The following is a 27,008-nucleotide window of genomic DNA, read 5'->3' on the forward strand; positions in this document are numbered from 1 at the left end:
TGGAACAATTTGAGTAGTATTGGCATTAGCACTTCTGTGAATTTCTGGTAGAATTCTCTGGTGAAATCCATCTGGCCCTGGGCTTTTTTTGGTTGGGAGACTTTTGATGACTGCTTCTATTTCCTTAGAGGTTATAGGTCTAAGTTGCTTATCTGTTCTTGATTCAATTTTGGTAAGTGATAACTGTCCAGAAAATTGTCCATTTCCTTTAAATTTTCCAATTTTTTGGAGTACAGGTTTTCAAAGTATGACCTGAAGATTCTCTGGATTTCTTCAGTGTCCGTTATTATGTCCCCCTTTTCATTTCTGATTTTGTTAATTTGCATGATCTTTCTCTGCCTTTTGGTTAATTTGGATATCGGTTTGTCTATTTTGTTGATTTTCTCAAAGAACCAACTCTTTGTCATATTGATTCTTTGAATTGTTTTCTTTGTTTCGACTTTATTGATTTCTGCCCTCAGTTTGATTATTTCCCGGCATCTGCTCCTCCGGGGTGTATTTGCTTCCATTTTTTCTAGAGCTTTCAGCTGTGATGTCAGATCTCTGGTGTGGGTATTCTCTAGTTTCTTCATGTAAGCACTTGGAGCTATGAACTTTCCTCTTAGTACTGCTTTCAAAGTTTCCCATAAGTTTGGGTATGTTGTGTCAACATTTTCATTTAATTCTAAGAAGTCTTTAATTTCTTTCTTTATTTCTTCCCTGACCCAGGAATGTTGCAAATGCATGTTGTTCAATTTCCATGAGTTGGTAGGTTTTTTGCACTTTGATTTGTTTTTGATTTCTATCTTTAAAGCATGGTGGTCTGATAAGACACAGGGGATTATTCCAATTTTTTTGTACCTGTTGAGGTTTGCTATGTTGCCAAGAATGTGGTCGATTTTTGAGAAGGTTCCATGTGATGCTGAAAAGAAGGTATATTCTTTTGTGTTTGGATGGAAAGTTCTATAAATGTCTGTTAATCTCAATTGGGCCTTAACTTCTGTTAGTTCCTTTGTCTCTTTGTTAAGTTTATGTCTGGTGGTCCTGTCCAGTTGTGAGAGTGGGGTGTTGAAGTCCCCCACTATAACTTGTGAGGCCTTATTTGTGATTTGAGTTTTAATAATGTTTCTTTTACGAATGTTGGTACCTTTGTATTTGGGGCATAGATGTTTAGAATTGAGACTTCTTCTTGATGGATTTTTCCTGTGATGAATATGAAATGACCTTCTTCATCTCTTTTGATTGATTTTAGTTTGAAGTTTATCTTGTTAGATACAAGGATAACTACCTCAGCTCGTTTCTTGGGTCCATTTGATTGGAGTATCATATCCCAACCCTTTACTCTGAGGTAATGTCTGTCTTTGAATTCAAGGTGTGTTTCTTGTATGCAGCATAAGGATGGATTCTGCCTTAGTATCCAATCTGTTAGCCTGTGTCTTTTTATAGGTGAGTTAAGACCATTAATATTGAGGGAAATTAAGTTCCACTCAGTGTTTGTTCTTGTTTGTTTTTGGTTTGTTGTTGGTACTGGTATTGTATGTGGATTTACCCTGCCTTTTATTTTGTGTTCTTGTAGAGTGGGATTATCTATTGCCTATGTTTATGCGAGTGTAGTTAATTTCCTTAGTTTGGAGTCTTCCTTTCAGTACTTTCTGTAGGGCTGGATTAGTGGTTACATATTGTTTAAATCTGGTTTTGTCGTGGAATATCTTGTTTTCTCCATTTATAATGATTGAAAGCTTTGCTGGGTATAGTAGTCTGGGCTGGCATCCATGTTCTGTCAGAGTTGGTAGAATATCTACCCAGGTCCTTCTAGCTTTCAGAGTTTCCATGGAGAAGTCTGGTGTAATTCTGATTGGTTTGCCTTTATATGTTACTTGGCCTTTTTTCCTTGCTGCTCTTAATATTTTTCTTTATTCTGTACATTTGGTGTTTTAATTATTATGTGACAAGGGGACTTTCTTTTGTGGTCCACTCTATTTGGCGTTCTCTAGGCTTCTTGTACTTTCATTGGCATGTCTTTCTTTAGGTTGGGAATGTTTTCTACTATGATTTTGTTGAATATGTTTTCTGCACCTTTGAGTTGGGTTTCTTCACCTTCTTCTATACCTATTATCCTTAGGTTTGGTCTTTTCACGGTGTCCCAAATTTCCTGAGTATTTTGTGTTATGGTTTTGTTAGACTTCAGATTTTCTTTGCTTGAGGATTTTGTTAGACTTCAGATTTTCTTTGCTCTAGTTTGTCTTCAGTGTCTGAAATTCTGTCTTCCATCTCTTGTATTCTATTGGTTATGCTTGCATCTGTGGTTCCTGATTGTTTACTAAGCTTTTCCACTTCCAGCATTCCCTCAGTTTGTGTTTTCTTTATTGTCTCTAATTCAGTTTTCAGGTCCTGAACTGTTTCCTTCAACTGTTTAATTGTATTTTCTTGGCTTTCCTTGATTTCTTGCATCTTTTGGTTTGTCTTTTCTTCCATTTCTCTGAAGGATTTTCTGATTTCCTCTCATAGATTCTCTATCATTTCCATGAAGTTGTTTTTAATGTTGCTCTCTTCTGCTTCTTCTCTGTTCGGATGTTCATGTCTTGCTGGTGTAGAGTCCCTAGGCTCTGGTGGTATCATATTGGTTTTCCTGTTGTTGGATGTGTTCTTATATTGTCATCTTCCCATCTCTTGTTCCAGTGGGTACAGTTGGTGTCACTTCCTTTCCTGGTGTGTATGGGTCTGGTGTTCTCTTCAGGTGTGTGCAATTGACTTTGTTACTCTGATGGGTTTCAAGTTGGGTGCAGGCAGGTCTGAGTCACTCACTCTCCAGGTGGGTGAGAGCAGCACTTGCTCAGAGATGTTAGCAGACTCTGGGTTACTTGGTCCTCAGGGTTCGAGTTGTCTGGTCGAAGATTCCTGGGGAGGGTTTGCCAGGGTGGGCAGATGGAAGTTGGGTCCAAGTTAGGGGGCCAATCAGCTCACCTCTGCACTCTCTGCACTCTGTGGGGGCCGGACTGGCCCAGTGATCTCAGCAGAGTCAGGATCCCAGGGTCCTCAGGGAACAATTCTGTCTGCCTGCAGTTCCTGGGGCGGGATTTGCCAGGACGGGCAGGCAGAAGTTGGGCCCAAGTTAAGGGCCGAATCAACTCACCTCTGGACTCTCTGCATTCTGTGGAGGCCCGGAATGGCCCAACGAACTCAGCAGACACAGGATCCCAGGGTCCTCAGGGACCGATTCAGTCTGCCTGCAGATCACAGGGTGGGGGGGGGATTTGCCAGGGAGGGCTGTAGTTCCTATTTTTTTTTACCCAGATTTATCATTTCCAGAATACCCTCGGCTTGTGTTTTGTTTTATTTTTTATTTTTTTTAATTTATTTATTAGTTCTAGTTAGGGAACAAGCTTGTTTCACATGTAAGTCACTTTCCCTTCTCTTCCAGCCCCATTCCTCCTGCCCCACCCCAACCTACCACCCACCCCATCCACCCACCACTCCCCAAGCAGGGTAAGGCCCTCAACAGGAGCTCTGCAAAGTCTACCAATCTTCCTGTGCTGGTCCTGGGCCCTTCGCCATGTGTCCAGGGCAAGAGTGTAACCCTTCACATGGAATGGGCTCTCAAAGTCCCTTCTTGCACCAGGGAAAAATACTAATCCACCACCAGAGGCTCCCTGGAGTGCAGAGGCCTCCTTATTGACATCCATGTTCAGGGGTCTGGATCAGTCTTGTACTGGCCTCCCGGACAGCATCTGGGGTCGATGTGCTCTCCCTTGTTCAGGCCAACTGTTCCTGTGGGTTTCTCCAACCTGGTACAGACCCCTTTATTCTTCATTCCTCCCTCTCTTCAACTATATTCTGGATTACAGCACAGTGTATACCTGTGGATGTCTGTCTCTACTTATATCAGCCACTGGGTGAGAGCTCTAGGATGGAATAAAGAGAAGTCATCAATCGCATTTTAGGGGAAGGGCTTTAGGTTATCTTCTCCACCATTGCCTGGATTGTCAGATCATGTCATCCTTGTAGGTCTCTGGAGATCTCCCCGGTTCCAGATCTCTTCTCGGACCTATAGTGGCTCCCTCTGATATGGTATCTCTCATCCTGCTCTCTTCTCTATTCTTCCCCCAACTCAATATTTCTGCCCCTCCATTTCCTCTCATCTACTCCTCTTCTCTTGCTCTTATTGTAGCAACTCCCTCCCCCCTACCCTCATGCTCCCAATTACTTTAGGAGTTCATGCCACTTCCATTCCTGGGGACCATTTATACCTTAGAGTCCTTCATGTTTCCTAGTTTCTTTGGTGAAGAGGATTATAGACTGGTAATCCTTTGCTCTATGTCTAAAATTAATATATGAATGAGTACATACCAAGTTTGTCTTTTTGTGACTGGATTATCTTACTCAGAATGGTTTCTTCTAGTTCCATTCATTTGCCTGTGAATTTCAAGATTCCATTGCTTTTTTCTGCTGAGTAGTACTCCATTGTATAAATGTACCACATTTTCTCAATCCATTATTCAGTTGAGGGGCATCTAGGTTGCTTCCAGGTTCTGGCTATTACAAACAATGCTGCTATGAACATGGTTGAACATATGCCCTTGTTGTATGAACATGCACTATTTGGGTATATACCCAAGAGAGAAATGGCTGGATCTTGAGGTAGACTGATTCCCATTTTTCTGAGCAACTGCCATACTGATTTCCAAAGTGATCTTACAAGTTTGCACTCCCACCAGCAATGGAGGAGTGTTCCTTTTCCTCCACATCCTCTCCAGCATAGATTGTCATTGGTATTTTTGATTTTAGCCATTCTGGCAGGTGTGAGGTGGTATCTCAGAGTTGTTTTGAGTTGCATTTCTCTGATGGTGATTTTGAGCACTTTCTTAAGTGTCTTTCAGCCATTTCAGCTTCCTCTGTTGAGAATTCTCTATTTAGTTCTGCATCCCACTTTTTAATTTCATTGTTTGGTGTTTTGGTGGCTAGCTTCTTGAGCTCCTTATATATTTTGGAAATCAGTCCTCTGTCAGATGTGGATTGGTGAAGATCTTTTCCCATTCTGTGGGTGGTCGTTTTGTCCTACTGACTGTTTCCTTTGCCTTGCAGAAGCTTCTCAGTTTCAGGAGGGCCCATTTATTGATTGCGGACCTCAGTGTCTGTGCTACTGGCATAATGTTCAGGAAGCAGTCTCCTGTGCCAATTTGTTCAAGGGTAATTCCCACTTTCTCTTCTAGAAGATTCAGTGTGGCTGGATTTATGCTGAGATCTTTGATCCATTTGCACTTAAGTTTTGTGCATGGTGACAGGTATGGATCTATCTGCAATTTTCTGCATATCTGAATCCAATTGTACCAGCACCATTTGTTGAAGATGCTATGTTTTTTCCATTGTATAGATTTAGCACCTTTGTCAAAAATAAGGTATTCGTAGGTGCGTGGGTCAATATCAGGGTTTTCAATTCGATTCCATTGGTCTATTTGTCTATTTTTGTGCCAATACCAAGCTGTTTTCAGAACTATGGCTCTATAGTAGAGCTTGAAGTCGGGGATGGTGATGCCTCCAGAAGATCCTTTATTGTAAAGAGTTGTTTTGGCTATCCTGGGTTTTTTATTTTTCCATATAAAGTTGAGTATTGTTCTTTCAATGTCTGTGAAAAACTGTGTTGGGATTTTGATGGGGATTGCATTGAATCTGTAGATTGCTTTTGGCAGGATTGCCATTTTTACTATGTTAATTCTACCTATCCAAGAGCATGGGAGATCTTTCCATTTTCTGGTATCTTCTTTAATTTCTTTCTTTAAAGCCTCAAAGTTCTTACTGTACAAGTCTTTCCCTTTTTTGGTTAGTGTTACCCCAAGATATTTTTATGTTTCTTGTGGATATTGTGAAAGGTGATGTTTCCCTCATTTCTTTCTCATTGGATTTATCATCTGTATATGGTAGGGCTACTGATTTTTTTGAGTTAATTTTGTATCCTGCTGCCTTGTCGAAGGTGTTTATCAGCTATAGGAGTTCCCTGGTAGAGTTTTTCGGGTCACTAATGTAGACTATCATGTCATCTGCAAATAGTGAAAGTTTGACTTCATCCTTTCCAATTTGTATCCATTTGATCCCCTTTTCTTGTCTTATTGCTCTAGCCAGAACTTCAAGTACAATATTGAAGAGATATGGAGAGAGTGGACAGCCTTGTCTTGTTCCTGATTTTAGAGGAATTGCTTTGAGTTTCTCTCCATTTAGTTTGATGTTGGCTATTGGTTTGGTGTATATTGTGTTTATCATGTTTAGATATGTTCCTGTTATTCCTGTTCTCTCCAAGATCTTTATCATGAAGGGATGTTGGATTTTGTCAAAGGCTTTTTCAGTGCCTAGTGAGATAATCATGTGGTTTTTCTTTTTCAGTTTGTTTATATGGTGGATTACATTGATGGATTTTCATGTGTTGAACCATCCTTGCATCCCTGGGATGAAGCCTACTTGATCATGGTGGATGATTTTTCTGTTATGTTCTTGGATTCGGTTCGCCAATATTTTAGTAAATATTTTAGCCTCGATGTTCATGAGGCATATCGGTCTGTAGTTCTCTTTCTTAGTCATATCTTTGTGTGGCTTGGGTATCAAAGTGATTGTAGCCTCATAGAAAGAGTTTGGCAATATCCCATCTGCTTCTATTGTGCGGAACAGTTTGAAGAGTACTGGAATTAGCTCTTGTTTGAATTTCTGATAGAATTCTGCAGTGAAGCTATCTGGTCCTGGGCTTTTTTAGGTTTGGAGGCTTTTGATGACTGCTTCTATTTCATTAGGGGTTATAGGTCGATTAAAACTGTTTATCTGATTGTGGTTTAATTTTGGTAAGTGATATTTATCCAGAAAGCTGTCCATTTCCTTTAGATTTTCCAATTTTGTGGAGTAGAGGTTTTCAAAGTATGACCTGAAGATTCTCTGGATTTCCTCAGTGTCCATTGTTATATCCCCCTTTTCATTTCTGATTTTGTTAATTAGCATGCACTTTCTCTGCCTTTTGGTTAGTTTGGCTAGAGGTTTGTCTATCACATTGATCTTCTCAAAGAACCAACTCTTTGTTTCATTGATCCTTTGTACTGTTTTCCTAGTTTCTACTTTGTTGATTTCGGCTCTCAGGTTTATTATTTCCTGGTGTCTACTTCTCCTTGGTGTGTTTGCTTCTTTTTACTCTAAAGCTTTCAGTTGTTCTGTTAATTCTCTAATGTGACTTTCCTCTAGTTTCTTCATGTAGGAACTTAGTGCTATGAACTTCCCTCTTAGCACTGCTTTCAGAGTGTCCCATAAGTTTCGGTATGTTGTGTCTAAATTCTCAGTAAATTCTAAGAAGTCTTTCATTTGTTTTTTTATTTCTTCCTCAACCCAGGAATGGTGCAATTGGGTGTTATTCATTTTCCATGCGAATAGAGGTTTTCTGCAATTCGTATTGCTATTGAATTCAAGCTTTAATGCATGGTGGTCTGATAATATACAGGGGGTTATTTCAATTCTTTTGTAACTGTGGAGGTTTTCTTTGCTGCCAACTATGTGATCAATTTTTGAGAAGGTTCCATGTGGTGCTGAGAAGAAGGTATATTCTTTTGTGTTTGGATGAAATGTTCTATAGATATCTGTTAAACCCAGTTGGGTCATAACTTCTGGCAGATCTTTTGTTTCTTTGTTAAGTTTCTGTATGGTGGTCCTGTCTAGTGGTGTAAGGGGGTGTTGAAGTCTCCTACTATAAGTGTGTGTGGTTTTATTTTTGGTTTGAGCTTTAGTAATATTTCTTTTACAAATGTGGGTGCTTTCGTATTTGGGGCATAGATGTTCAGGATTGAGACTTCATCTTGATGGACTTTTCCTGTGATGAGTATGAAATGCCCTTCTTCATCTCTTTTGATTGATTTTAGTTTCAAGTCTAATTTGTTAGATATTAGGATTGCTACACCAGCTTGTTTCTTGAGCCCATTTGATTGGAAAAATTTTTCCCCTCCTTTTACTCTGAGGTAATACCTGTCTTTGAAATTGAAATGTGTTTCTTGTAAACACCAGAAGGATGGATTCTGTCTTCATATACATTCTGTTAGCATATATCTTTTTATGGGTAAGTTAAGACCATTGACATTTAGGGATATTAATGTCCATTGTTCATTGGTTCTTCTTTGTTTTGGATTTATTGTTGGTGGTGTCATTGTGTGTGGGTTTCACCCTCCTGTTTCTTTTTGTGTTTGGTAAAATTAGATTATCTATTGCCAGTGTTTTTATGAGTGTAGTTATGTTCATTGGGTTGGAGTTTTCCTTCCAGAACCTTCTGTATTGCTGGATTTGTGGATATGTATTGTTTAAATCTGTTTTTGTCATGGAATATCTTGTTCTCTCCATCTATAGTGATTGAAAGTTTTGCTGGGTACAGTAGTCTGGGTTGACATCCATGCTCCCTTAGTGTTTGTAGGGTATCTATCCAAGACCTTCTGGCTTTCAGAGTTTCCATTGAGAAGTCTGGTGTGATTTTGATTGGTTTGCCTTTATATGTTACTTGGCCTTTTTCCTTTGCTGCTCTTAATATTTTCTCTTTATTCTGTAGATTTGGTGTTTTAATTATTATGTGTCAGGGGGACTTCTTTTTGTGGTCTAGTCTGTTTGGTGTCCTGTAAGCTTCTTGTCCTTTCATAGGCATATCCTTCCATAGGTTGGGGAAGTTTTCTTCTATGATTTTGTTGAATATGTTTTCTGTACCTTTGAGCAGTGTTTCTTCTTCTATACCTATTATTCTTAGGTTTGGTCTTTTTATGGTGTCCCATATTTCATGGATATTTTGTGTTAGGGATTTGTTGGACTTGAAGTTTTCTTTGGTGGATGAATGTATATCCTCTAGCGAGTCTTCATTAGCTGAGATTCTGTCTTCCATCTCTTGAATTCTATTGGTTATACTCACATCTTTAGTTCCTGATCGTTTATCCAGCCTTTCCATTTCCAGCATAGCCTCATTCTGTATTTTCTTTATTGTGTCTATTTCAGCTTTCATGCTTTGAACTGTTTCAAGAACTTCCTTCACTTGTATGGATGTTTTTTCTTGGGTTCCTTTAGATTCTTTAAGAGATTTGTTTATTTCTTGAATTTTTTTGGATTGTCTTTTCCTCCATTTCGTGTAATTTTTTGTTTGCTTTTTCTTCTATTTCTTTAAGGGATTTTCTTTTTTCCTCTTTAACGGTCTCTATCATCTTGCTGAGATAATTTTTGAGGTCCATCTCATCTTCATGCTCTGTGTTGGGCTTTTCAGATTTGCTGGAGTGGAGTCCCTAGATTCTGGTTGTGTCATATTGGTCTTTCTGTTGTTGAGTGAAATTTTATTCTGTCTTCTTCCCATATCTTCTTTTAATGGGTGCAGGTGGGGTCTCTCTATCTCCTCTTTGTGACCCAGTGGTGTGTGGGGGCCAGGAATTCAATGTCCACAACTCTGGATGGTCTTGCCTCTCCTGGTAGTCTCCTCACTCGTTGTGGATCGGTTGGAAGAAGGAGATGGACGAGTGGGGTGTTTCCAGATTCAGGGAGCTCCTCCTGTCTGTGTGTGTCTACCCCAAGCAGGCGGGTGCATGCCCAGGGTGGTCGGGGTGAATGATGGTTTGGGTGGGGGTTGGTGTGGGCAGAGTCTCACTCACCTCGTTCCTGGGTCGGTTGGCAGAAAGGGATGGAAGAGTGGGGTGCTACCAGATTCAGGGAGCAGGGAGGTCCTCCCTGCCTGGGCGTGTCTTCCCCAAGAAAGCAGGCTCAAGTGGGGGGGTGGTCGGGGTGAGTGATATTTTGGGTGGGAGTTGGGTAATGGCAGAGGCTCACTCACCTCGTTCCTGGGTTGGTTTGCGGAAAGGATGGAAGAGTGGGGTGCTATTAGAGTCAGGGAGCAGGGAGCTCCTCCCTGCCTGGGTGTGTCTTCTCCAAGCCGGGAGGTGCAGGTGGGGTGGTGGTAGGGCTGAGTGATGTTTTGCACAGGAGTTTGGTAAGGGCAGAGACTCACCTAGTTCCTGGATCGGTCGGCAGAAAGCATGTTTTATTTTTTTATTGCCTCTATTTCAATTTTCAGTTCTTGAAGTGTTTCCTTCACTTAGATTGCTTTCCTTAGTTTTACTTACGAGATTTATTCATTTCTTCCAGGTTTTTGTTTGATTTTTTATTTCTTTAATGGAATTTTTCATTTCATCTTTAAATGTCTCTATCATCTTCATAAAGTTTGTTTACAGCCATTATTTTTAAGGTCATTTCCTTCTGCTTCTTCTGCATTGGGATGTTCAAGTCTTACTGTTGTACAACCACTATGTTATGGTGCCATATTGCTCTTAAGGTTATTGAAAGTATTGTTACACTAATGTCTACCCATCTCTTCCTCCAGTCAGTGCAGGCAGTGTCTGTTCCTCTTGGTCCAGTTAGTGCAATGGGTATCTGTGTCTCAGGGAGGTACTCTTGGTTCTATTGGTGCAGTCACTGTCTGTGTCTCAGGGAGCTGCTGACCTCTTGGGGCATAGGTAGGTCTTGGGGGATAGGTGGGTTTGGGATGGAGTGGGATTTATAGATTACAGAGTTTGAGAGTCTGATGGGATGGGGGTAGAGCAGCCTGCGCACAGAAGCCTTACGGGTTGACCCACTAGTGCACCTGAGATTGGTTAGGGAAGGTCCTCTGTTTTGCCCTGGGGCCTAGGGCCTAGAGCCTAGTGTCCAGCTGGGAGGTTAGTCACATTTTGGTCTGCTCAGTGCAGTCACTGTTTGTTGAGAATACATTTTAAATTGACTTTAAGAAAACAATAAAAACAAATGCTAACAAATAAAAGATATGAATATTCAGAAATACTACTACTATTGGTATAAATAAAAACAGAACCCCACACAAAATTATAATTGTGACAATTTGGAGTGCCAAGATAAGATGTTTGAAGCTTTTCCTGGAAGAAATTGTTTATATACCAAAGAAGAGGAATTAGACCAACAACATAGTAGAGCAATATTTTTTAAAAGAGATCTAGATGAAAGATTATTTTCAAGCTAGAATTTAGAGCCAAATGATGGATCAGCTTTGGGGAATAATAAAAACTGTTGTCTGCCATGGAAGGCCTTAGCAACTGCTGAATATGTACTACAGCAAAACTAAAAAGTAAATTCAAGAAACATGCTCATATTTAGCAGTATGATAGTCATCCATGGCTTTGGCAAGAGCTGTTGGTTTAACAGTGACATAATTAACTTCCTTGGTAACTTTATTTATAAGTTAAGGTAACAGTAAAATTTATAGTGTCCTTTTGCCCATCCTCTTCTAGCAAGTACTTTCAATTTCAAGTTCCTTATTTCTTTGCCATAACTGTCTTATTCCCATTTTACAGGTCTGATTGGATGCCATAGGAAATCAGTCTACTGGCATGTGATTGGAATGGGAACTGCCCCTGAAATACACTCAATATTCCTCGAAGGTCACACATTTCTTGTGAGGAACCACCGCCAGGCATCCTTGGAAATATCACCAATAACTTTCCTTACTGCTCAGACACTCTTGATAGATCTTGGACAGTTCCTGATATATTGTCATATCTCTTCCCATAGGCATGGTACTACTACTTTGGATCTTAAAATGAGTATTATAAAATATTGTGTCGAATTTTAATGTAATTTCTTGGGCAGTGTACAATACAATGTGTTGCAGAAATGCCATTTATAGAGTTAGGATTGTTAGATGCCTACTGAAATCTTCTAGTGTAAAGATTTTTATCTTGAGTATATAATTGTGGGTTTTTAGTTAAATATCTGTGACAGGAGGAAGAGACATAGTTTAGAGATGAATGATACAGGAAAAATGGAGGACAGTATGTTGTTAGTTTTTCAGCCTGACCCCTTTAACTAGGCTTCAGTACTATGAGAAGAGATGAGAAATCCAAGGAAATGAGGTATCACATGAAGTTTTAAAGGACTATTTGATAGAGGTTTTGCAATGAGCAAAGGTCCTGTGTAAACAAGTATGTCTATAGTATCAATTCCAGACATTGTAGGTAGTAGTTGTGCAGATTCATATCGAATAATCATTTTACTTTCATTTTCTTCTTGTTTATTAACTTTGTTCATTTTTTTGTCTTGGATCAACCTAATAACTCTTATTTAGTTATGTCCATTTAAGGCTTAGTCTGTTACATTGCCAGAACAGAATATCAGAAATAGGATAATTTATAATATACAAAGTTATTGTTTCACACAGTGGAAGAGGCCAGGAAGTTCAATATCAAAATACTGTCATTTAATGGGGGGTTTATCCATATGTTATAGTACAGGAAAATGATACACATGATAGAGGGGCTATAGAGAAATAAGAAGAAAAGGTAGGAAGGAGAGAAACAATCTCCTGACATTGTTTGGGTTGTCTGACTACAGATGGCATGGAAGCTTATGTCAAAGTAGATAGCTGCCCTGAGGAACCCCAATGGCAGAAGAAAAATAATGAGGAAATGGAAGATTATGATGATGATCTTGATTCAGAAATGGACATGTTCATATTGGATGATGGCAACTCTCCTTTTATCCAAATTCGCTCTGTTGCCAAGAAGTACCCTAAAACTTGGATACATTATATTTCTGCTGAGGAGGAAGACTGGGACTATGCTCCTTCAGTTCTCACCTCAGATGATGGGTAAACACCTTTGGATGCTTGGTACTATCCTCCTGTGTACTCAAAATCTTCTTAGTTATTCAAGCCAAAAAATCCTTAAGCCATATTTAAGAGTTAGTATGTCATGGAATCAAATGGTAAGGATGTTTTACTAGCTACCATTCCATCACTGTGGCAAAATGCCTAAATTAATAGCTTATAAGTGGGAAAGGTTTGTTTTTTTTAAGTTGTTTTTATTTGATTTTTGCATTCCAACAAGATATCCCTCCCACCACTCCTCCCAACCCAGCCCAACCACTCTTATCACAGGGTAAGGGCTCACATGGGGGGGGGGGTTAAACAAAGCTAGGGCCATTAAGTTGAGGCAAGACCAAGTCCCTCCACCCTTCATTAAGCCTGAGCATGGCATCCCATCCTAAGGAATGGGCTCCAACAAGCTAGTTCATGCACCAGGGATAGATATTGGTCCTGCAATCAGGGGCCCCTCAAATAGACCCAGATGCACAATTATCTCCCACATGCAGAAGGCCTAATTCTTTCCCATGAAGGCTCCATAGTTGTCAATATAGTTTTTGAGTTCCCACGAGTTTGGTTCAGCTGTCTCTGTAGATTTCCCTGACATGATAATGACTTCCCTTGCTCGTGTATTCCCTCCTCTCTCCACCTACATTCCCGGAACTCTGCCGGGTGTTGGGTTGTGGATCTCTGCATTTGCTTCTGTCAATTACTGGATGATGATGGCTCTATGATTCTAGTTGGGATATTCACCAGTCTGACTACAGGAAAAGGCAAGTCCAAGCACCCTCTCCACTTTTGTTAGGAGACTTAGCTGGGATCATCCTTGTGGATTCCTGGGAGTTTCCCTAGCACCAGGTTTCTCCCTAACCCCATAATGGCTCCCTCTGTCAAGATATCTCTTTCATTGCTCTCCCTCTCAGTCACTCCCTCGACTTGACCATCCCATTCCCTCATGTTCTCATCCCCATCCCCTCCCCTCTACTGTCTCCCTCACCCCCAGTTTACCCAGGAGATCTTATCTAATTTCCCTTCCCAGAGTGATCAATGTATCCCTCTTAGGGTCCTCCTTGTGACCTAGCCTCTTTAGAGCTGTGGATTGTTGACTGGTTATAATTTGATTCTATCTGCTATTCACATATGAGTGCATATATAACATGTTTGTCATTCTGAGTCTGAGTTACCTCACTCAGGCTGGCTTTTTCTAGTTCTACCCATTTGCCTGCAAATTTCATGATGTGATTGTTTTTTACAGCTGAGTAAGACTCCATTGTGTAAATTACCACAGTTTCTTTATCCATTCTTTGAGTGAGGGGCATCTAGGTTGTTTCCAGATTTTGACTATTATGAACAATGCTGTTATGAACATAGCTGAGCAAGTGTCTTTGTGGTATGATTGAGCATCCTTTTGGTATATGCCCAAGAGTGGTAAGTAGATTGACTCTCATTTTTTTCTGAGAAACCACCATACTGATTTCCAAAGTGGCTGTACAAGTTTGCACTTCCACCAGCAGTGGAGGAGTGTTTTCCTGACTCCACATCCTCTCCAACATAAGCTGTCCTCAGTATTTTTTTATCTTAGCCATTCTGACAGGTGTAAAATGGTATCTCAGAGTTGTTTTGATTTGCATTTCCTTGATGATTAAGGATGTTGAGCAATTCCTTAAATGTCTTTTGGCCATTTGAGTTTCTTCTGTTGAGAATTCTCTGTGTAGCTCTGTACCCCCATTTTAAAAATTGAACCATTTGGTATTTGGATGTTTAGTTTCTTGAGTTCTTTATATATTTTGGAGATCAGCCCTCTGTCAGATGAGGGTTGGTGAAGATCTTTTCCCATTCTATAGGCTGTTTGTTTTGTCTTATGGACAGTGTCCTTTGCCTTACAGAAGCTTCTCAGTTTCAAAAGGTCCCATTAATTGATTGTTGCTGTCAGTGTCTATACTACTGATGTTATATATAGGAAGTGGTCTCCTGTGCCCATGTGTTCAAGGCTACTTCCCACTTTCTCTTCTATCAAGTACAGGGTAACTAGATTTCTGTTGAGGTCTTTGATCCACTTGGACTTGAGTTTTGTGCAGGCTGATAGATATGGATCTAGTTGCAATCTTCTGCATAATGACATCCAGTTATAACAGCACCATTTGTTGAAGATGCTTTCCTTTTTTATTAAAATTTATTTATTAGTTCCAGTTAGGGAACAAGCTTGTTTCACATGTAAGTCACTTCTCCATCTCCCTCCCCTCACCCCCATCCCTCCTCCCATACCCCCAGTCCACATACCACTCCATCCACCCACCACTCCCCAGGCAGGGTAAGGCTCTCAATGGGGGCTCTGCAAAGTCCACCAAATCTCCCTGTGCTGTCCTAGACCCTTCCCCGTGTGTCCAGGGCTAGAGTGTAACCTTTCATGTGGGATGGGCTCTCAAAGTCCCTTCTTGCACCAGGGAAAAATACTAATCCACCACTAGAGGCTCCCTGGAGTGCAGAGACCTCCTTATTGACATCCATGTTCAGGGATCTGGATCAGTCTTGTACTGGCCTCCCCGACAGCATCCGGGGTCGAGGTGCTCTCCCTTGTTCAGGCCACCTGTTCCTGTGGGTTTCTCCAACCTGGTACAGACCCCTTTATTCTTCATTCCTCCCTCTCTTCAACTAAATTCCCAATTTCAGCTCAGTGTATATCTGTGGATGTCTGTCTCTGTTATGATAAATCTTTCTGCCAAAAGCCGCCTGAGCTCCAACACCATGTCTGAGCTTTACGCCTGCCACCCGCCCGTGTTAGGCCCAAATGAATACACAGAAACTTGTATTAGGTTCAAGGCTGCTTGGCCAATGACTAGGATTTCTTATCTGTTAGCTCAGTCTTAATTATCATAAATCTATATATTTTATAAGACTTATCTTATTGGACGCCTTATTGGTGTTCCTCCTGGCCGGTGGCTCACATTGTGCTGCTAGAGCAGGAGCAGAGAGGAAAAGAGAGCCCTTCCTGTTTCTCCTTCGCTTAAATAAGAGTCTCCTTGCTAGGTCACTTCCTGCCTGGATCATCACTTCTCTACTACATTTCCCAGAATCCTCTTTGACTACAAGTCCCGTCTACTTGCTGTCTCATTGTATTTTATTTAACAATCAATAAGATAAACATACACATGACATTCCTCATCATGTCTCTGCTTCCATCAGCCACAGGATGAGGGCTCTAGGATGAATTAAAGAGAAGTCATCAATCGCATTTTAGGGGAAGGGCTTTAGGTTATCTTCTCCACCATTGCCTGGATTGTCAGATCATGTCATCCTTGTAGGTCTCTGGAGATCTCCCCGGTTCCAGATCTCTTCTCGGACCTATAGTGGCTCCCTCTGATATGGTATCTCTCTTCTCTATTCTTCCCCCAACTCAATATTTCTGCCCTTCTATTTCCTCTCATCTACTCCTCTTCTCTTGCTCTTATTGTAGCAACTCCTTCCCCTGTACCTTCATGCTCCCAATTAGTTCAGGAGTTAATGCCACTTCCATTCCTGGGGACCATTTATACCTTAGAGTCCTTCATGTTTCTTAGTTTCTTTGGTGAAGACGATTATAGGCTGGTAATCCTTTGCTCTATGTCTAAAATTCATATATGAGTGACTACATACCATGTTTGTCTTTTTGTGACTGGGTTACCTCACTCAGGATGGTTTCTTCTAGTTCCATCCATTTGCCTGCGAATTTCAAGATTCCATTGCTTTTTTCTGCTGAGTAGTACTCCATTGTATAAATGTACCACATTTTCTCTATCCATTCTTCAGTTGAGGGGCATCTAGGTTGCTTCCAGGTTCTGGCTATTACAAACAATGCTGCTATGAACATGGTTGAACATATGTCCTTGTTGTATGTACATGCACTATTTGGGTATATACCCAAGAGAGAAATGGCTGGATCTTGAGGTAGACTGATTCCCATTTTTCTGAGCAACTGCCATACTGATTTCCAAAGTGATCTTACAAGTTTGCACTCCCACCAGCAATGGAGGAGTGTTCCTTTTCCTCCACATCCTCTCCAGCATAGATTGTCATTGGTATTTTTGATTTTAGCCATTCTGGCAGGTGTGAGGTGGTATCTCAGAGTTGTTTTGAGTTGCATTTCTCTGATGGCCAATGATTTTGAGCATTTTCTTATGTGTCTTTCAGCCATTTCAGATTCCTCTGTTGAGAATTCTCTATTTAGTTCTGCATCCCACTTTTTAATTTCATTGTTTGGTGTTTTGGTGGCTAGCTTCTTGAGCTCCTTATATATTTTGGAAATCAGTCCTCTGTCAGATGTGAGATTGGTGAAGATCTTTTCCCATTCTGTGGGTGGTCGTTTTGTCCTACTGACTGTTTCCTTTGCCTTGCAGAAGCTTCTCAGTTTCAGGAGGGCCCATTTATTGATTGCGGACCTCAGTGTCTGTGCTACTGGCATAATGTTCAGGAAGCAGTCTCCTGTGCCAATTTGTTCAAGGGTAATTCCCACTTTCTCTTCTAGAAGATTCAGTGTGGCTGGATTTATGCTGAGATCTTTGATCCATTTGCACTTAAGTTTTGTGCATGGTGACAGGTATGGATCTATCTGCAATTTTCTGCATATCTGAATCCAATTGTACCAGCACCATTTGTTGAAGATGCTATGTTTTTTCCATTGTATAGATTTAGCACCTTTGTCAAAAATAAGGTATTCGTAGGTGCGTGGGTCAATATCAGGGTTTTCAATTCGATTCCATTGGTCTATTTGTCTATTTTTGTGCCAACACCAAGCTGTTTTCAGAACTATGGCTCTATAGTAGAGCTTGAAGTCGGGGATGGCAATGCCTCCAGAAGATCCTTTATTGTAAAGAGTTGTTTTGGCTATCCTGGGTTTTTTATTTTTCCATATAAAGTTGAGTATTGTTCTTTCAATGTCTGTGAAAAACTGTGTTGGGATTTTGATGGGGATTGCATTGAATCTGTAGATTGCTTTTGGCAGGATTGCCATTTTTACTATGTTAATTCTACCTATCCAAGAGCATGGGAGATCTTTCCATTTTCTGGTATCTTCTTTAATTTCTTTCTTTAAAGCCTTAAAGTTCTTACTGTACAGGTCTTTCCCTGTTTTGGTTAGTGTTACCCCAAGATATTTTATGTTTCTTGTGGATATTGTGAAAGGTGATGTTTCCCTCATTTCTTTCTCATTGGATTTATCATCTGTATATGGTAGGGCTACTGATTTTTTTGAGTTAATTTTGTATCCTGCTACCTTTCTGAAGGTGTTTATCAGCCGCAGGAGGTCCGTGGTAGAGTTTTTCGGGTCACTAATGTAGACAAACATGTCGTCTGCAAATAGTGAAAGTTTGACTTCATCCTTTCCAATTTGTATCCATTTGATCCCCTTTTCTTGTCTTATTGCTCTAGCCAGAACTTCAAGTACAATATTGAAGAGATATGGAGAGAGTGGACAGCCTTGTCTTGTTCCTGATTTTAGAGGAATTGCTTTGAGTTTCTCTCCATTTAGTTTGATGTTGGCTATTGGTTTGGTGTATATTGTGTTTATCATGTTTAGATATGTTCCTGTTATTCCTGTTATCTCCAAGATCTTTATCATGAAGGGATATTGGATTTTGTCAAAGGGTTTTCAGCTTCTAGTGAGATGATCATGTGGTTTTTCTTTTTCAGTTTGTTTATATGGTGGATTACATTGATGGATTTTCATATGTTGAACCATCCTTGCATCCCTGGGATGAAGCCTACTTGATCATGGTGGATGATTTTTCTTATGTTCTTGGATTCGGTTCGCCAATATTTTATTGAGTATTTTAGCATCAATGTTCATGAGGGATATCGGTCTGTAGTTCTCTTTCTTAGTCATATCTTTGTGTGGCTTGGGTATCAAAGTGATTGTAGCCTCTTAGAAAGTGTTTGGCAATATCCCATCTGCTTCTATTGTGCGGAACAGTTTGAGGAGTACTGGAATTAGCTCTTGTTTGAATTTCTGATAGAATTCTGCAGTGAAGCCATCTGGTCCTGGGCTTTTTTAGGTTTGGAGGCTTTTGATGACTGCTTCTATTTCATTAGGGGTTATAGGTCGATTTAAACTGTTTATCTGATTGTGGTTTAATTTTGGTAAGTGATATTTATCCAGAAAGCTGTCCATTTCCTTTAGATTTTAAATTTTGTGGTTTTCAAAGTATGACCTGAAGATTTTCTGGATTTCCTCAGTGTCCGTTGTTATATCCCCCTTTTCATTTTTGATTTTGTTAATTAGCATGCACTTTCTCTGACTTTTGGTTAGTTTGGCTAGAGGTTTGTCTATCACATTGATCTTCTCAAAGAACCAACTCTTTGTTTCATTGATCCTTTGTACTGTTTTCCTAGTTTCTACTTTGTTGATTTCGGCTCTCAGGTTTATTATTTCCTGGTGTCTACTTCTCCTTGGTGTGTTTGCTTCTTTTTGCTCTAAAGCTTTCAGTTGTTCTGTTAATTCTCTAATGTGACTTTCCTCTAGTTTCTTCATGTGGGAACTTAGTGCTATGAACTTCCCTCTTAGCACTGCTTTCAGAGTGTCCCATAAGTTTCGGTATGTTGTGTCTAAATTCTCAGTAAATTCTAAGAAGTCTTTCATTTGTTTTTTTTTTATTTCTTCCTCAACCCAGGAATGGTGCAATTGGGTGTTATTCATTTTCCATGCGAATAGAGGTTTTCTGCAATTCGTATTGCTATTGAATTCAAGCTTTAATGCATGGTGGTCTGATAATATACAGGGGGTTATTTCAATTCTTTTGTAACTGTGGAGGTTTTCTTTGCTGCCAACTATGTGATCAATTTTTGAGAAGGTTCCATGTGGTGCTGAGAAGAAGGTATATTCTTTTGTGTTTGGATGAAATGTTCTATAGATATCTGTTAAACCCAGTTGGGTCATAACTTCTGGCAGATCCTTTGTTTCTTTGTTAAGTTTCTGTATGGTGGTCCTGTCTAGTGGTGTAAGGGGGGTGTTGAAGTCTCCTACTATAAGTGTGTGTGGTTTTATTTGTGGTTTGAGCTTTAGTAATATTTCTTTTACAAATGTGGGTGCTTTCGTATTTGGGGCATAGATGTTCAGGATTGAGACTTCATCTTGATGGACTTTTCCTGTGATGAGTATGAAATGCCCTTCTTCATCTCTTTTGATTGATTTTAGTTTCAAGTCTAATTTGTTAGATATTAGGATAGCTACACCAGCTTGTTTCTTTAGCCCATTTGAATGGAAAATCTTTTCCCCTCCTTTTACTCTGAGGTATCGCCTATCTTTGAAATTGAGGTGTGTTTCTTGTAAACAGCAGAAGGCTGGATTCTGTCTTCGTATCCATTCCGTTAGCATATATCTTTTTATGGGTAAGTTAAGACCATTGACATTTAGGGATATTAATGTCCATTGTTCATTGGTTCTTCTTTGTTTTGGATTTATTGTTGGTGGTGTCATTGCGTATGGGGTTCGCACTCCTGTTTCTTTTTGTGTTTGGTAAAATTAGATTATCTATTGCCAGTGTTTTTGAGAGTGTAGTTATGTTCATTGGGTTGGAGTTTTCCTTCCAGAACCTTCTGTATTGCTGGATTTGTGGATATGTATTGTTTAAATCTGTTTTTGTCATGAAATATCTTGTTCTCTCCATCTATAGTGATTGAAAGTTTTGCTGGGTACAGTAGTCTGAGTTGACATCCATGCTCCCTTAGTGTTTGTAGGGTATCTATCCAAGACCTTCTGGCTTTCAGAGTTTCCATTGAGAAGTCTGGTGTGATTCTGATTGGTTTGCCATTATATGTTACTTGGCCTTTTTCCTTTGCTGCTCTTAATATTTTCTCTTTATTCTGTAGATTTGGTGTTTTGATTATTATGTGTGTGGGGGGGGTACCTTCTTTTTGTGGTCCAGTCTGTTTGGTGTCCTGTAAGCTTCTTGTCCTTTCATAGGCATATCCTTCCATAGGTTGGGGAAGTTTTCTTCTATGATTTTGTTGAATATGTTTTCTGTACCTTTGAGCAGTGTTTCTTCACCTTCTTCTACACCTATTATTCTTGGGTTTGGTCTTTTTATGGTGTCCCATATTTCCTGGATATTTTGTGTTAGGGATTTGTTGGACTTGAGGTTTTCTTTGGTGGATGAATGTGTATCCTCTAGTGAGTCTTCAATAGCTGAGATTCTGTCTTCCATCTCTTGAATTCTATTGGTTATACTCACATCTTTAGTTCCTGATCGTTTATCCAGCCTTTCCATTTCCAGCATCTCCTCATTCTGTGTTTTCTTTATTGTATCTATTTCAGCTTTCATGCTTTGAACTGTTTCAAGAACTTCCTTCACTTGTGTGGATGTTTTTTCTTGGGTTCCTTTAGATTCTTTAAGAGATTTGTTTATTTCTTGAATTTTTTTGGATTGTCTTTTCCTCCATTTCGTGTAATTTTTTGTTTGCTTTTTCTTCTATTTCTTTAAGGGATTTTCTTTTTTCTTCTTTAACGGTCTCTATCATCTTGCTGAGATAATTTTTGAGGTCCATCTCATCTTCATGCTCTGCGTTGGGCTTTTCAGATTTGCTGGAGTGGAGTCCCTAGATTCTGGTTGTGTCATATTGGTCTTTCTGTTGTTGAGTGAAATTTTATTCTGTCTTCTTCCCATATCTTCTTTTAGTGGGTGCAGGTGGGGTCTCTCTATCTCCTCTTGTGACCCAGTGGTGTGTGGGGGCCAGGAATTCAGTGTCCACAACTCTGGATGGTCTTGCCTCTCCTGGTAGTCTCCTCACTCGTTGTGGATCGGTTGGAAGAAGGAGATGGACGAGTGGGGTGTTTCCAGATTCAGTGAGCTCCTCCTTGTCTGTGCGTGTCTACCCTAAGCAGGCGGGTGCATGCCCGGGGTGGTCGGGGTGAATGATGGTTTGGGTGGGGGTTGGGTAAGGGCAGAGTCTCACTCACCTCGTTCCTGGGTCGGTTGGCAGAAAGGGATGGAAGTGTGGGGTGCTACCAGATTCAGGGAGCAGGGAGGTCCTCCCTGCCTGGGTGTGTCTACTCCAAGCCAGCAGGCGCAGGCGGGGGCAGGGGGTGGTGGTGGTCGGGGTGAGTGATGTTTTGGGTGGGAGTTGGTTAAGGGCAGAGGCTCACCTAGTTCCTGGGTCGGTCGGTGGTAGGGATGGAAGAGTGATGGAAGAGTGGGGTGCTACCAGATTCAGAGAGCAGGAAGCTCCTCCCTGCCTGAATGTGTGTACTCCAAGCTGGCAGGTGCAGGCGGGGTGGGGGTGGGGGCGGACGGGTTGTCGGGGTGAGTGATGTTTTGCACAGGAGTTTGGTAAGGGCAGTGACTCACTCACCTAGTTCCTGTGTAGGTTGGCGGAAAGGATTAAAGAGTGGGCTGCTACCAGATTGGGGGGGGGGGTTGGGCGTGGAGGGGGTGGGTGGTCGGGGTGAGTGATGTTTTGCTCCGGAATTGGGTAATGGCAGAGACTCACTCACCCAGTTCCTGGGTTGGTCGGCGGAAAGCGCTTTCCTTTTTCTATTGTACCACTTTGGGTTTTTGTCAAAAATTGGGTGTTCATAGGTGTGTGGACTAATGTCAGGGTCTTTGAGTTTCTCTCCATTTAACTTGATGTTGGCTGCCGGCTTGCTGTAAATTGCCTTTAGTATGTTTAGGTATCTCCTTGTATCCCTGGTATCTCCAAGACCCTCATAATTAAGGGGTGTTTGATGCATCTGAAGAGATAATCATTCATTTCTTTATTCGGTTTGTCTATATGGTGGATTACATTGACAGATTTCTATATGTTGAACCACCCTGCATCTCTGGGATGAAGCATTCTTGGTCATGTTGCATGACTTTTTTATGTGTTCTTGGATTTGGTTTGCCTGCATTTTATTGAATATTTATGCATCAATGTTCATTAGGGAGATTGGTCTGTAGTTCTCTCTCTTTGTTGCATCTGTGTGTGGTTTGGGTATCAGGGTAACTATAGCCTCATAAAAGGAGTTTGGCAATGTTCTTTCTGTTTCTATTGTGTGGAACAATTTGGTATTAGTTCTTCTTTGAAATTCTGGTATAATTCTGTGCTGAAGCCATCTGGTCCTGAACTTTTGTTTTTTGGTTGGGAGAGTTTTGGTAAGGCTTGTATTTCCTTAGGGGTCATAGGTCTGTTTAAACTGTTTGTTTGGTCTTGATTTAACTTTGGCATGTGGTACCTATCCATAAAATTGTCCATTTCTTCTAAATTTTCCAATTTGGTGTTGTACAGGTTTTTGAAGTATAACCTGGTGATTCTCTGGATTTCCTCTCTGTATGTTGTTATATCCCCCTTTTCATTTCTGATTTTTAATTTAGATATTCTCCCTCTGCATTTTGGTTAGGTTGGATAAAAGTTTGTCTGTCTTGTTCATTTTCTTGAAGAACCAACTCTTTGTTATATGAATTCTTTGTATTGTCCTCTTTGTTTCTATTTTATTGATTTCAGCTATCAATTTTATTATTTCCTGGTGTCTACTCCTCCTGGGTGAGTTTGCTTATTTATGTTTTAGAGCTTTTAGTGTGTGTTAAGTCACCAGTGTAAGATTTCTCCACCTTCTTTGTGTAGGCACTTAGTGCTTGAACTTTCCCCTTAGCACTGCTTTCATTGTATCTTATAAGTTGGAGTATGTTGTGTGGTCATTTTCCTTAAATTTTGGGAAGTCTTTAATTTCTTTCTTTATTTCTTCCTTGACCCAGAAGTGATTCAGTTGAGCCTTATTTAGTTTCCATGAGTTTCTAGGCTTTCTGTAATTAGCTTTATTGTTGGTTTCTAACTTTAAGCCATGATGATCTGGTAAGATACAGGGGGTTATTCCAATTTTTTTATCAGTTGATATTTACTTTGTGACAAAGTATGTGATCAGCTTAGAGATGGTTCTATGAGGTTCTGAGGAGAAGGAATATTCTTCTCTGTTTGGGTGGAACGTTCTATAGATATCTCTATAGAACATTTGAGCCATTACTTCTGTTGATTCCTTTACTTCTCTGTTAATTTTCTGTCTGTCAGACTTTCCATTGGTGAGAGTAGGGTGTTGAAGCCTCCCTCAATTAGTGTGTGGGGTTTGATGTGGGGATATCTTCATAGTCATGTCCTTCTTTAGGTAGGGAAAGTTTTCTTCTATCATTTTGTTGAATACATTTTCTGTGCCTTTGAGCTAGTATTCTTCTCCTTCTTCTATCCCTATTATTCCTAGGTTTGGTCTTTTCATGGTGTCCCAGATTTCCTAGATGTTTTGTGTTAAGAATTTGTTGGATTTAACATTTTCTTTGACCAGTGAATCTATTTCTTCTATGGTATCTGCAATGCCTGAGATTCTCTCTCCCATCTCTTGTATTATGTTGTTTATGCTTACATCTGTAGTTCCTGTTCATTTTCATGGATTTTCCATTTCCAGAATTCCCTTGACTTTTGTTTTCTTCATTGCCTCTATTTCAATTTTCAAGTCTTGAACCATTTCCTTCACCTGTTTGATTGTTGTTTTCTTGGCTTCCTTTATGGGGTTTATTGATTTCTTCCTATTTTTGTTTGTCTTTTCCTCAATTTCTTTAAGGGAATATCTTATTTCCTCTTTAAGGGCCTCTATCATCTTCATAAAGCCATTTTAGGCCATTTTCTTTTGCTTCATCTGTGTTGTGATGGTCAGGTCTTGCTATTGTAGAACCACTGGGTTCTGTTGGTGTCATATTGCTCTTGATGTTGTTGAGTGTATTCTTACATTGCTATCTACGTATCTCTTCTTTTAATTAGTGCAGGTGGTACTTGTGTCTCTAAGGGCTACTGGTCACTTCTTCCAGTTGGTGCAGGTGATGCTTGTTTCTCTAGGCACTGATGTTTTTCCAATTGATGTAGGCAGTGCTTGTGTTTCTAGGGGCTGCTGCTCTTGTGGGATATGTTTAGCGAGGGTGAGGGTGATGGGTTCATTGGGTCTTGTAGGTTACAGTGTCCAGTGGGTGGAGGCAGTGGTGGAGCAGCCTGCCAGCAGGACTCTTACCTGCTAGCTGGCTGCTGAACTGGGAGGGGGACGTACAGGGAATGTGCCCTGGAGCTTAGGGTCTAAGGATTGGGGTAGTTTTTCTGGGAGAACAATCACTCACATCTTTTTCAGATTGGTTCAGGTAGTGCTTGTGTCTCTAGGGGCTCTTGCAGGGGTGTTTGCCCAGGGGGAGCACAATAGGTTCAGTGGGTTTGGGAGTCAGAGTGGTCTTGTAGGTTACAGTGTCCAATGGGTGGGGACAATGGTGGAGCAGCCTTCCAGCAGGACTCACCAGCTAGTTGGCTGCTGGGGGATCAGAAATGGTTTGTTTTGACTCATGGGTTTGACTCATAGAATTTTTCAGCCTATAGTTTCTTGACTACTGCTTTGGGCTTGTGACAGCACAGAAATTCACAATAAAGTGCACAGTGGAAGGGGCCTGTTCCATACACAGCTGTCAGTAAACAAAGTGTAGATAAAAGGTCTGGGGTTCCAATATGATCCATTCAAGAGCATACCCCAAATGACCTAAGTTTATCCCACTAGGTTCCAACTTCTAAATGTTCTATAACTTCCCACTAGCTCCATATCCTGATAACTAAGCCTTTAATACATGTGTATTCTGTGACAATTCATAGAACATTAAATATTAGCATAGGTAAGCCTAAGACTACTTATACTTCTCTCAGTCTTTGCTTTGAGTAAATCATATTAGAATTGGATTTTTGACTATCTGAATTTTTTATCCTTACCCCTCAACTTTTTGCCTCTCATACAGAAGTTATAAAAGCCAGTATCTGAGCAATGGTCCTCATCGAATTGGTAGGAAATACAAAAAAGTCAGATTTATAGCGTACACAGATGAAACCTTTAAGACCCGTGAAACTATCCAGCATGAATCAGGAATCTTGGGACCTTTACTTTATGGGGAAGTTGGAGACACATTGTTGGTAAGTCAAGGGAAAAATATGAGATTGCTTCAGAAAAAAAAAGAAGTCTCAAGGCTTGTGAGATAACTCAGTTGTTAAGAGCACTTGTTATTCTTTCACAGGAACTGGATTCAGCTCTCAGCACTCACATGACAGTGCACAACCATCTGTAATTCTAGTTACAGGGAATCCAAAACCCTCTGCTGACCTCCATGGGTACCAAGCATACATGTTGTACACATACATACATGCTCAAAACATTCATATGCATAAATAAAATAAATCTTTCTTTTAAAAGTCTGGAAGGTTTTGAGTTTATGTGACCCTTCAAAGTTCAGTATTGTCTCCAATGGACAGAATCTTTTAAAGATTATGAATGCTTTACAAATAAAATATACTCATATATAATGAGTATATGGAATAAAAATATAATGTGACCAATCACACTCTCAACTTCTCTTAAATACTCACTACTTAGGCTGATACATACATATATTTCCAGAACTTTCTTCATCAGTTGTTCTTTTCCTTCATTAACTTTTAAAATAGAAATCACACCTTGAGATCTAGAGGTAATCTTCAGGTATTTTCAGTACTTTTTCCATATTAGTATTTTTCTTTTGTATTATTCTGTAAATCTATTGTAATCAGACAGTGTCACCTGCCACCCTTGCTGAGGAAATTTATTGTCTTCCTTGTTATACCTGCTTATTAAGTGATAAATCTTATAACCTGAATCACTGTCTCCTTCTCCAGTGTTGAGGAATTTGGTGCCAAGAATACAGAAAGGCTGAGGAAAAGTAATGTCCTTAGCAGACACCCAAATTTCACTTCATGTGAGAGCAAGACTGAAGTAATTGAAATTGAAAAGGGTTGTGACAAAACTAAGCAGCTACCTAAGCTTCCTTTTCATGAAAAGAATGAATATATTAAGTTTCATTGAGGCCTTAGACTCCTGTAATGTGGATATAGGAAGCTTTTGATTTTCTGGAGCTAGGCCAGTTTTCTTATTGATCCCAGTTGTCATAGGAGTTGATCTCATATCTCACCTGTACTTTCAGATTGTATTTAAGAACCAAGCAAGCCGACCATATAACATTTACCCTCATGGAATCACTGATGTCAGCCCGCTACACTTAAGAAGATTGCCAAGAGGTAAATAGTATCTCAATTTATAGATCTTTCTTCATGTAGATTCACTTGAGGTACTTCTCCAGCTGTTGACACACTTTTTTTGGTTTTTCAAGACAGGGTTTCTCTGTGGCTTTGGAGGCTGTCCTGGAACTAGTTCTTGTAGATCAGGCTGGTCTTGAACTCACAGAGATTCACCTGTCTCTGCCTCCCAAGTGCTGGGATTAAAGGCATGTGCCACGACTGCCCAGCTGACACACACTTTTTACAGTAATTTTACATAAGTCTTCTTTGCTTTTTCTAAGTATTTATTCTAAAGATAATAAATCCAAAATAGTATTTGTATCATTTTAGTAATGCAAGGTCA

At 40.2% G+C, this 27,008-nt stretch overlaps 1 protein-coding gene across 10 annotated transcripts in view; it reads left to right on the plus strand.

Moving 5' to 3' along the window:
• The window catches only part of F8 (coagulation factor VIII), a 148,975-nt gene that overhangs the window by 48,197 nt on the left and 73,770 nt on the right, over window positions 1-27,008 (plus strand). For all 10 annotated transcript variants that reach the window (XR_003488308.1, XR_003488309.1, XM_027432495.2 and 7 more), the window contains 4 exons: window positions 11,319-11,540; window positions 12,355-12,610; window positions 25,360-25,531; window positions 26,572-26,665. Coding sequence is in view for 8 of the 10 variants with exons in the window: in XM_027432495.2 (XP_027288296.1) it covers window positions 11,319-11,540; window positions 12,355-12,610; window positions 25,360-25,531; window positions 26,572-26,665 (744 nt within the window). In the remaining 2 variants the exon portion in view is untranslated. The remainder of the gene's footprint in view (window positions 1-11,318; window positions 11,541-12,354; window positions 12,611-25,359; window positions 25,532-26,571; window positions 26,666-27,008) is intronic.

Source organism: Cricetulus griseus, chromosome X (genome assembly GCF_003668045.3).
Source record: "Cricetulus griseus strain 17A/GY chromosome X, alternate assembly CriGri-PICRH-1.0, whole genome shotgun sequence".
NCBI classification, from domain to species: domain Eukaryota; kingdom Metazoa; phylum Chordata; class Mammalia; order Rodentia; family Cricetidae; genus Cricetulus; species Cricetulus griseus.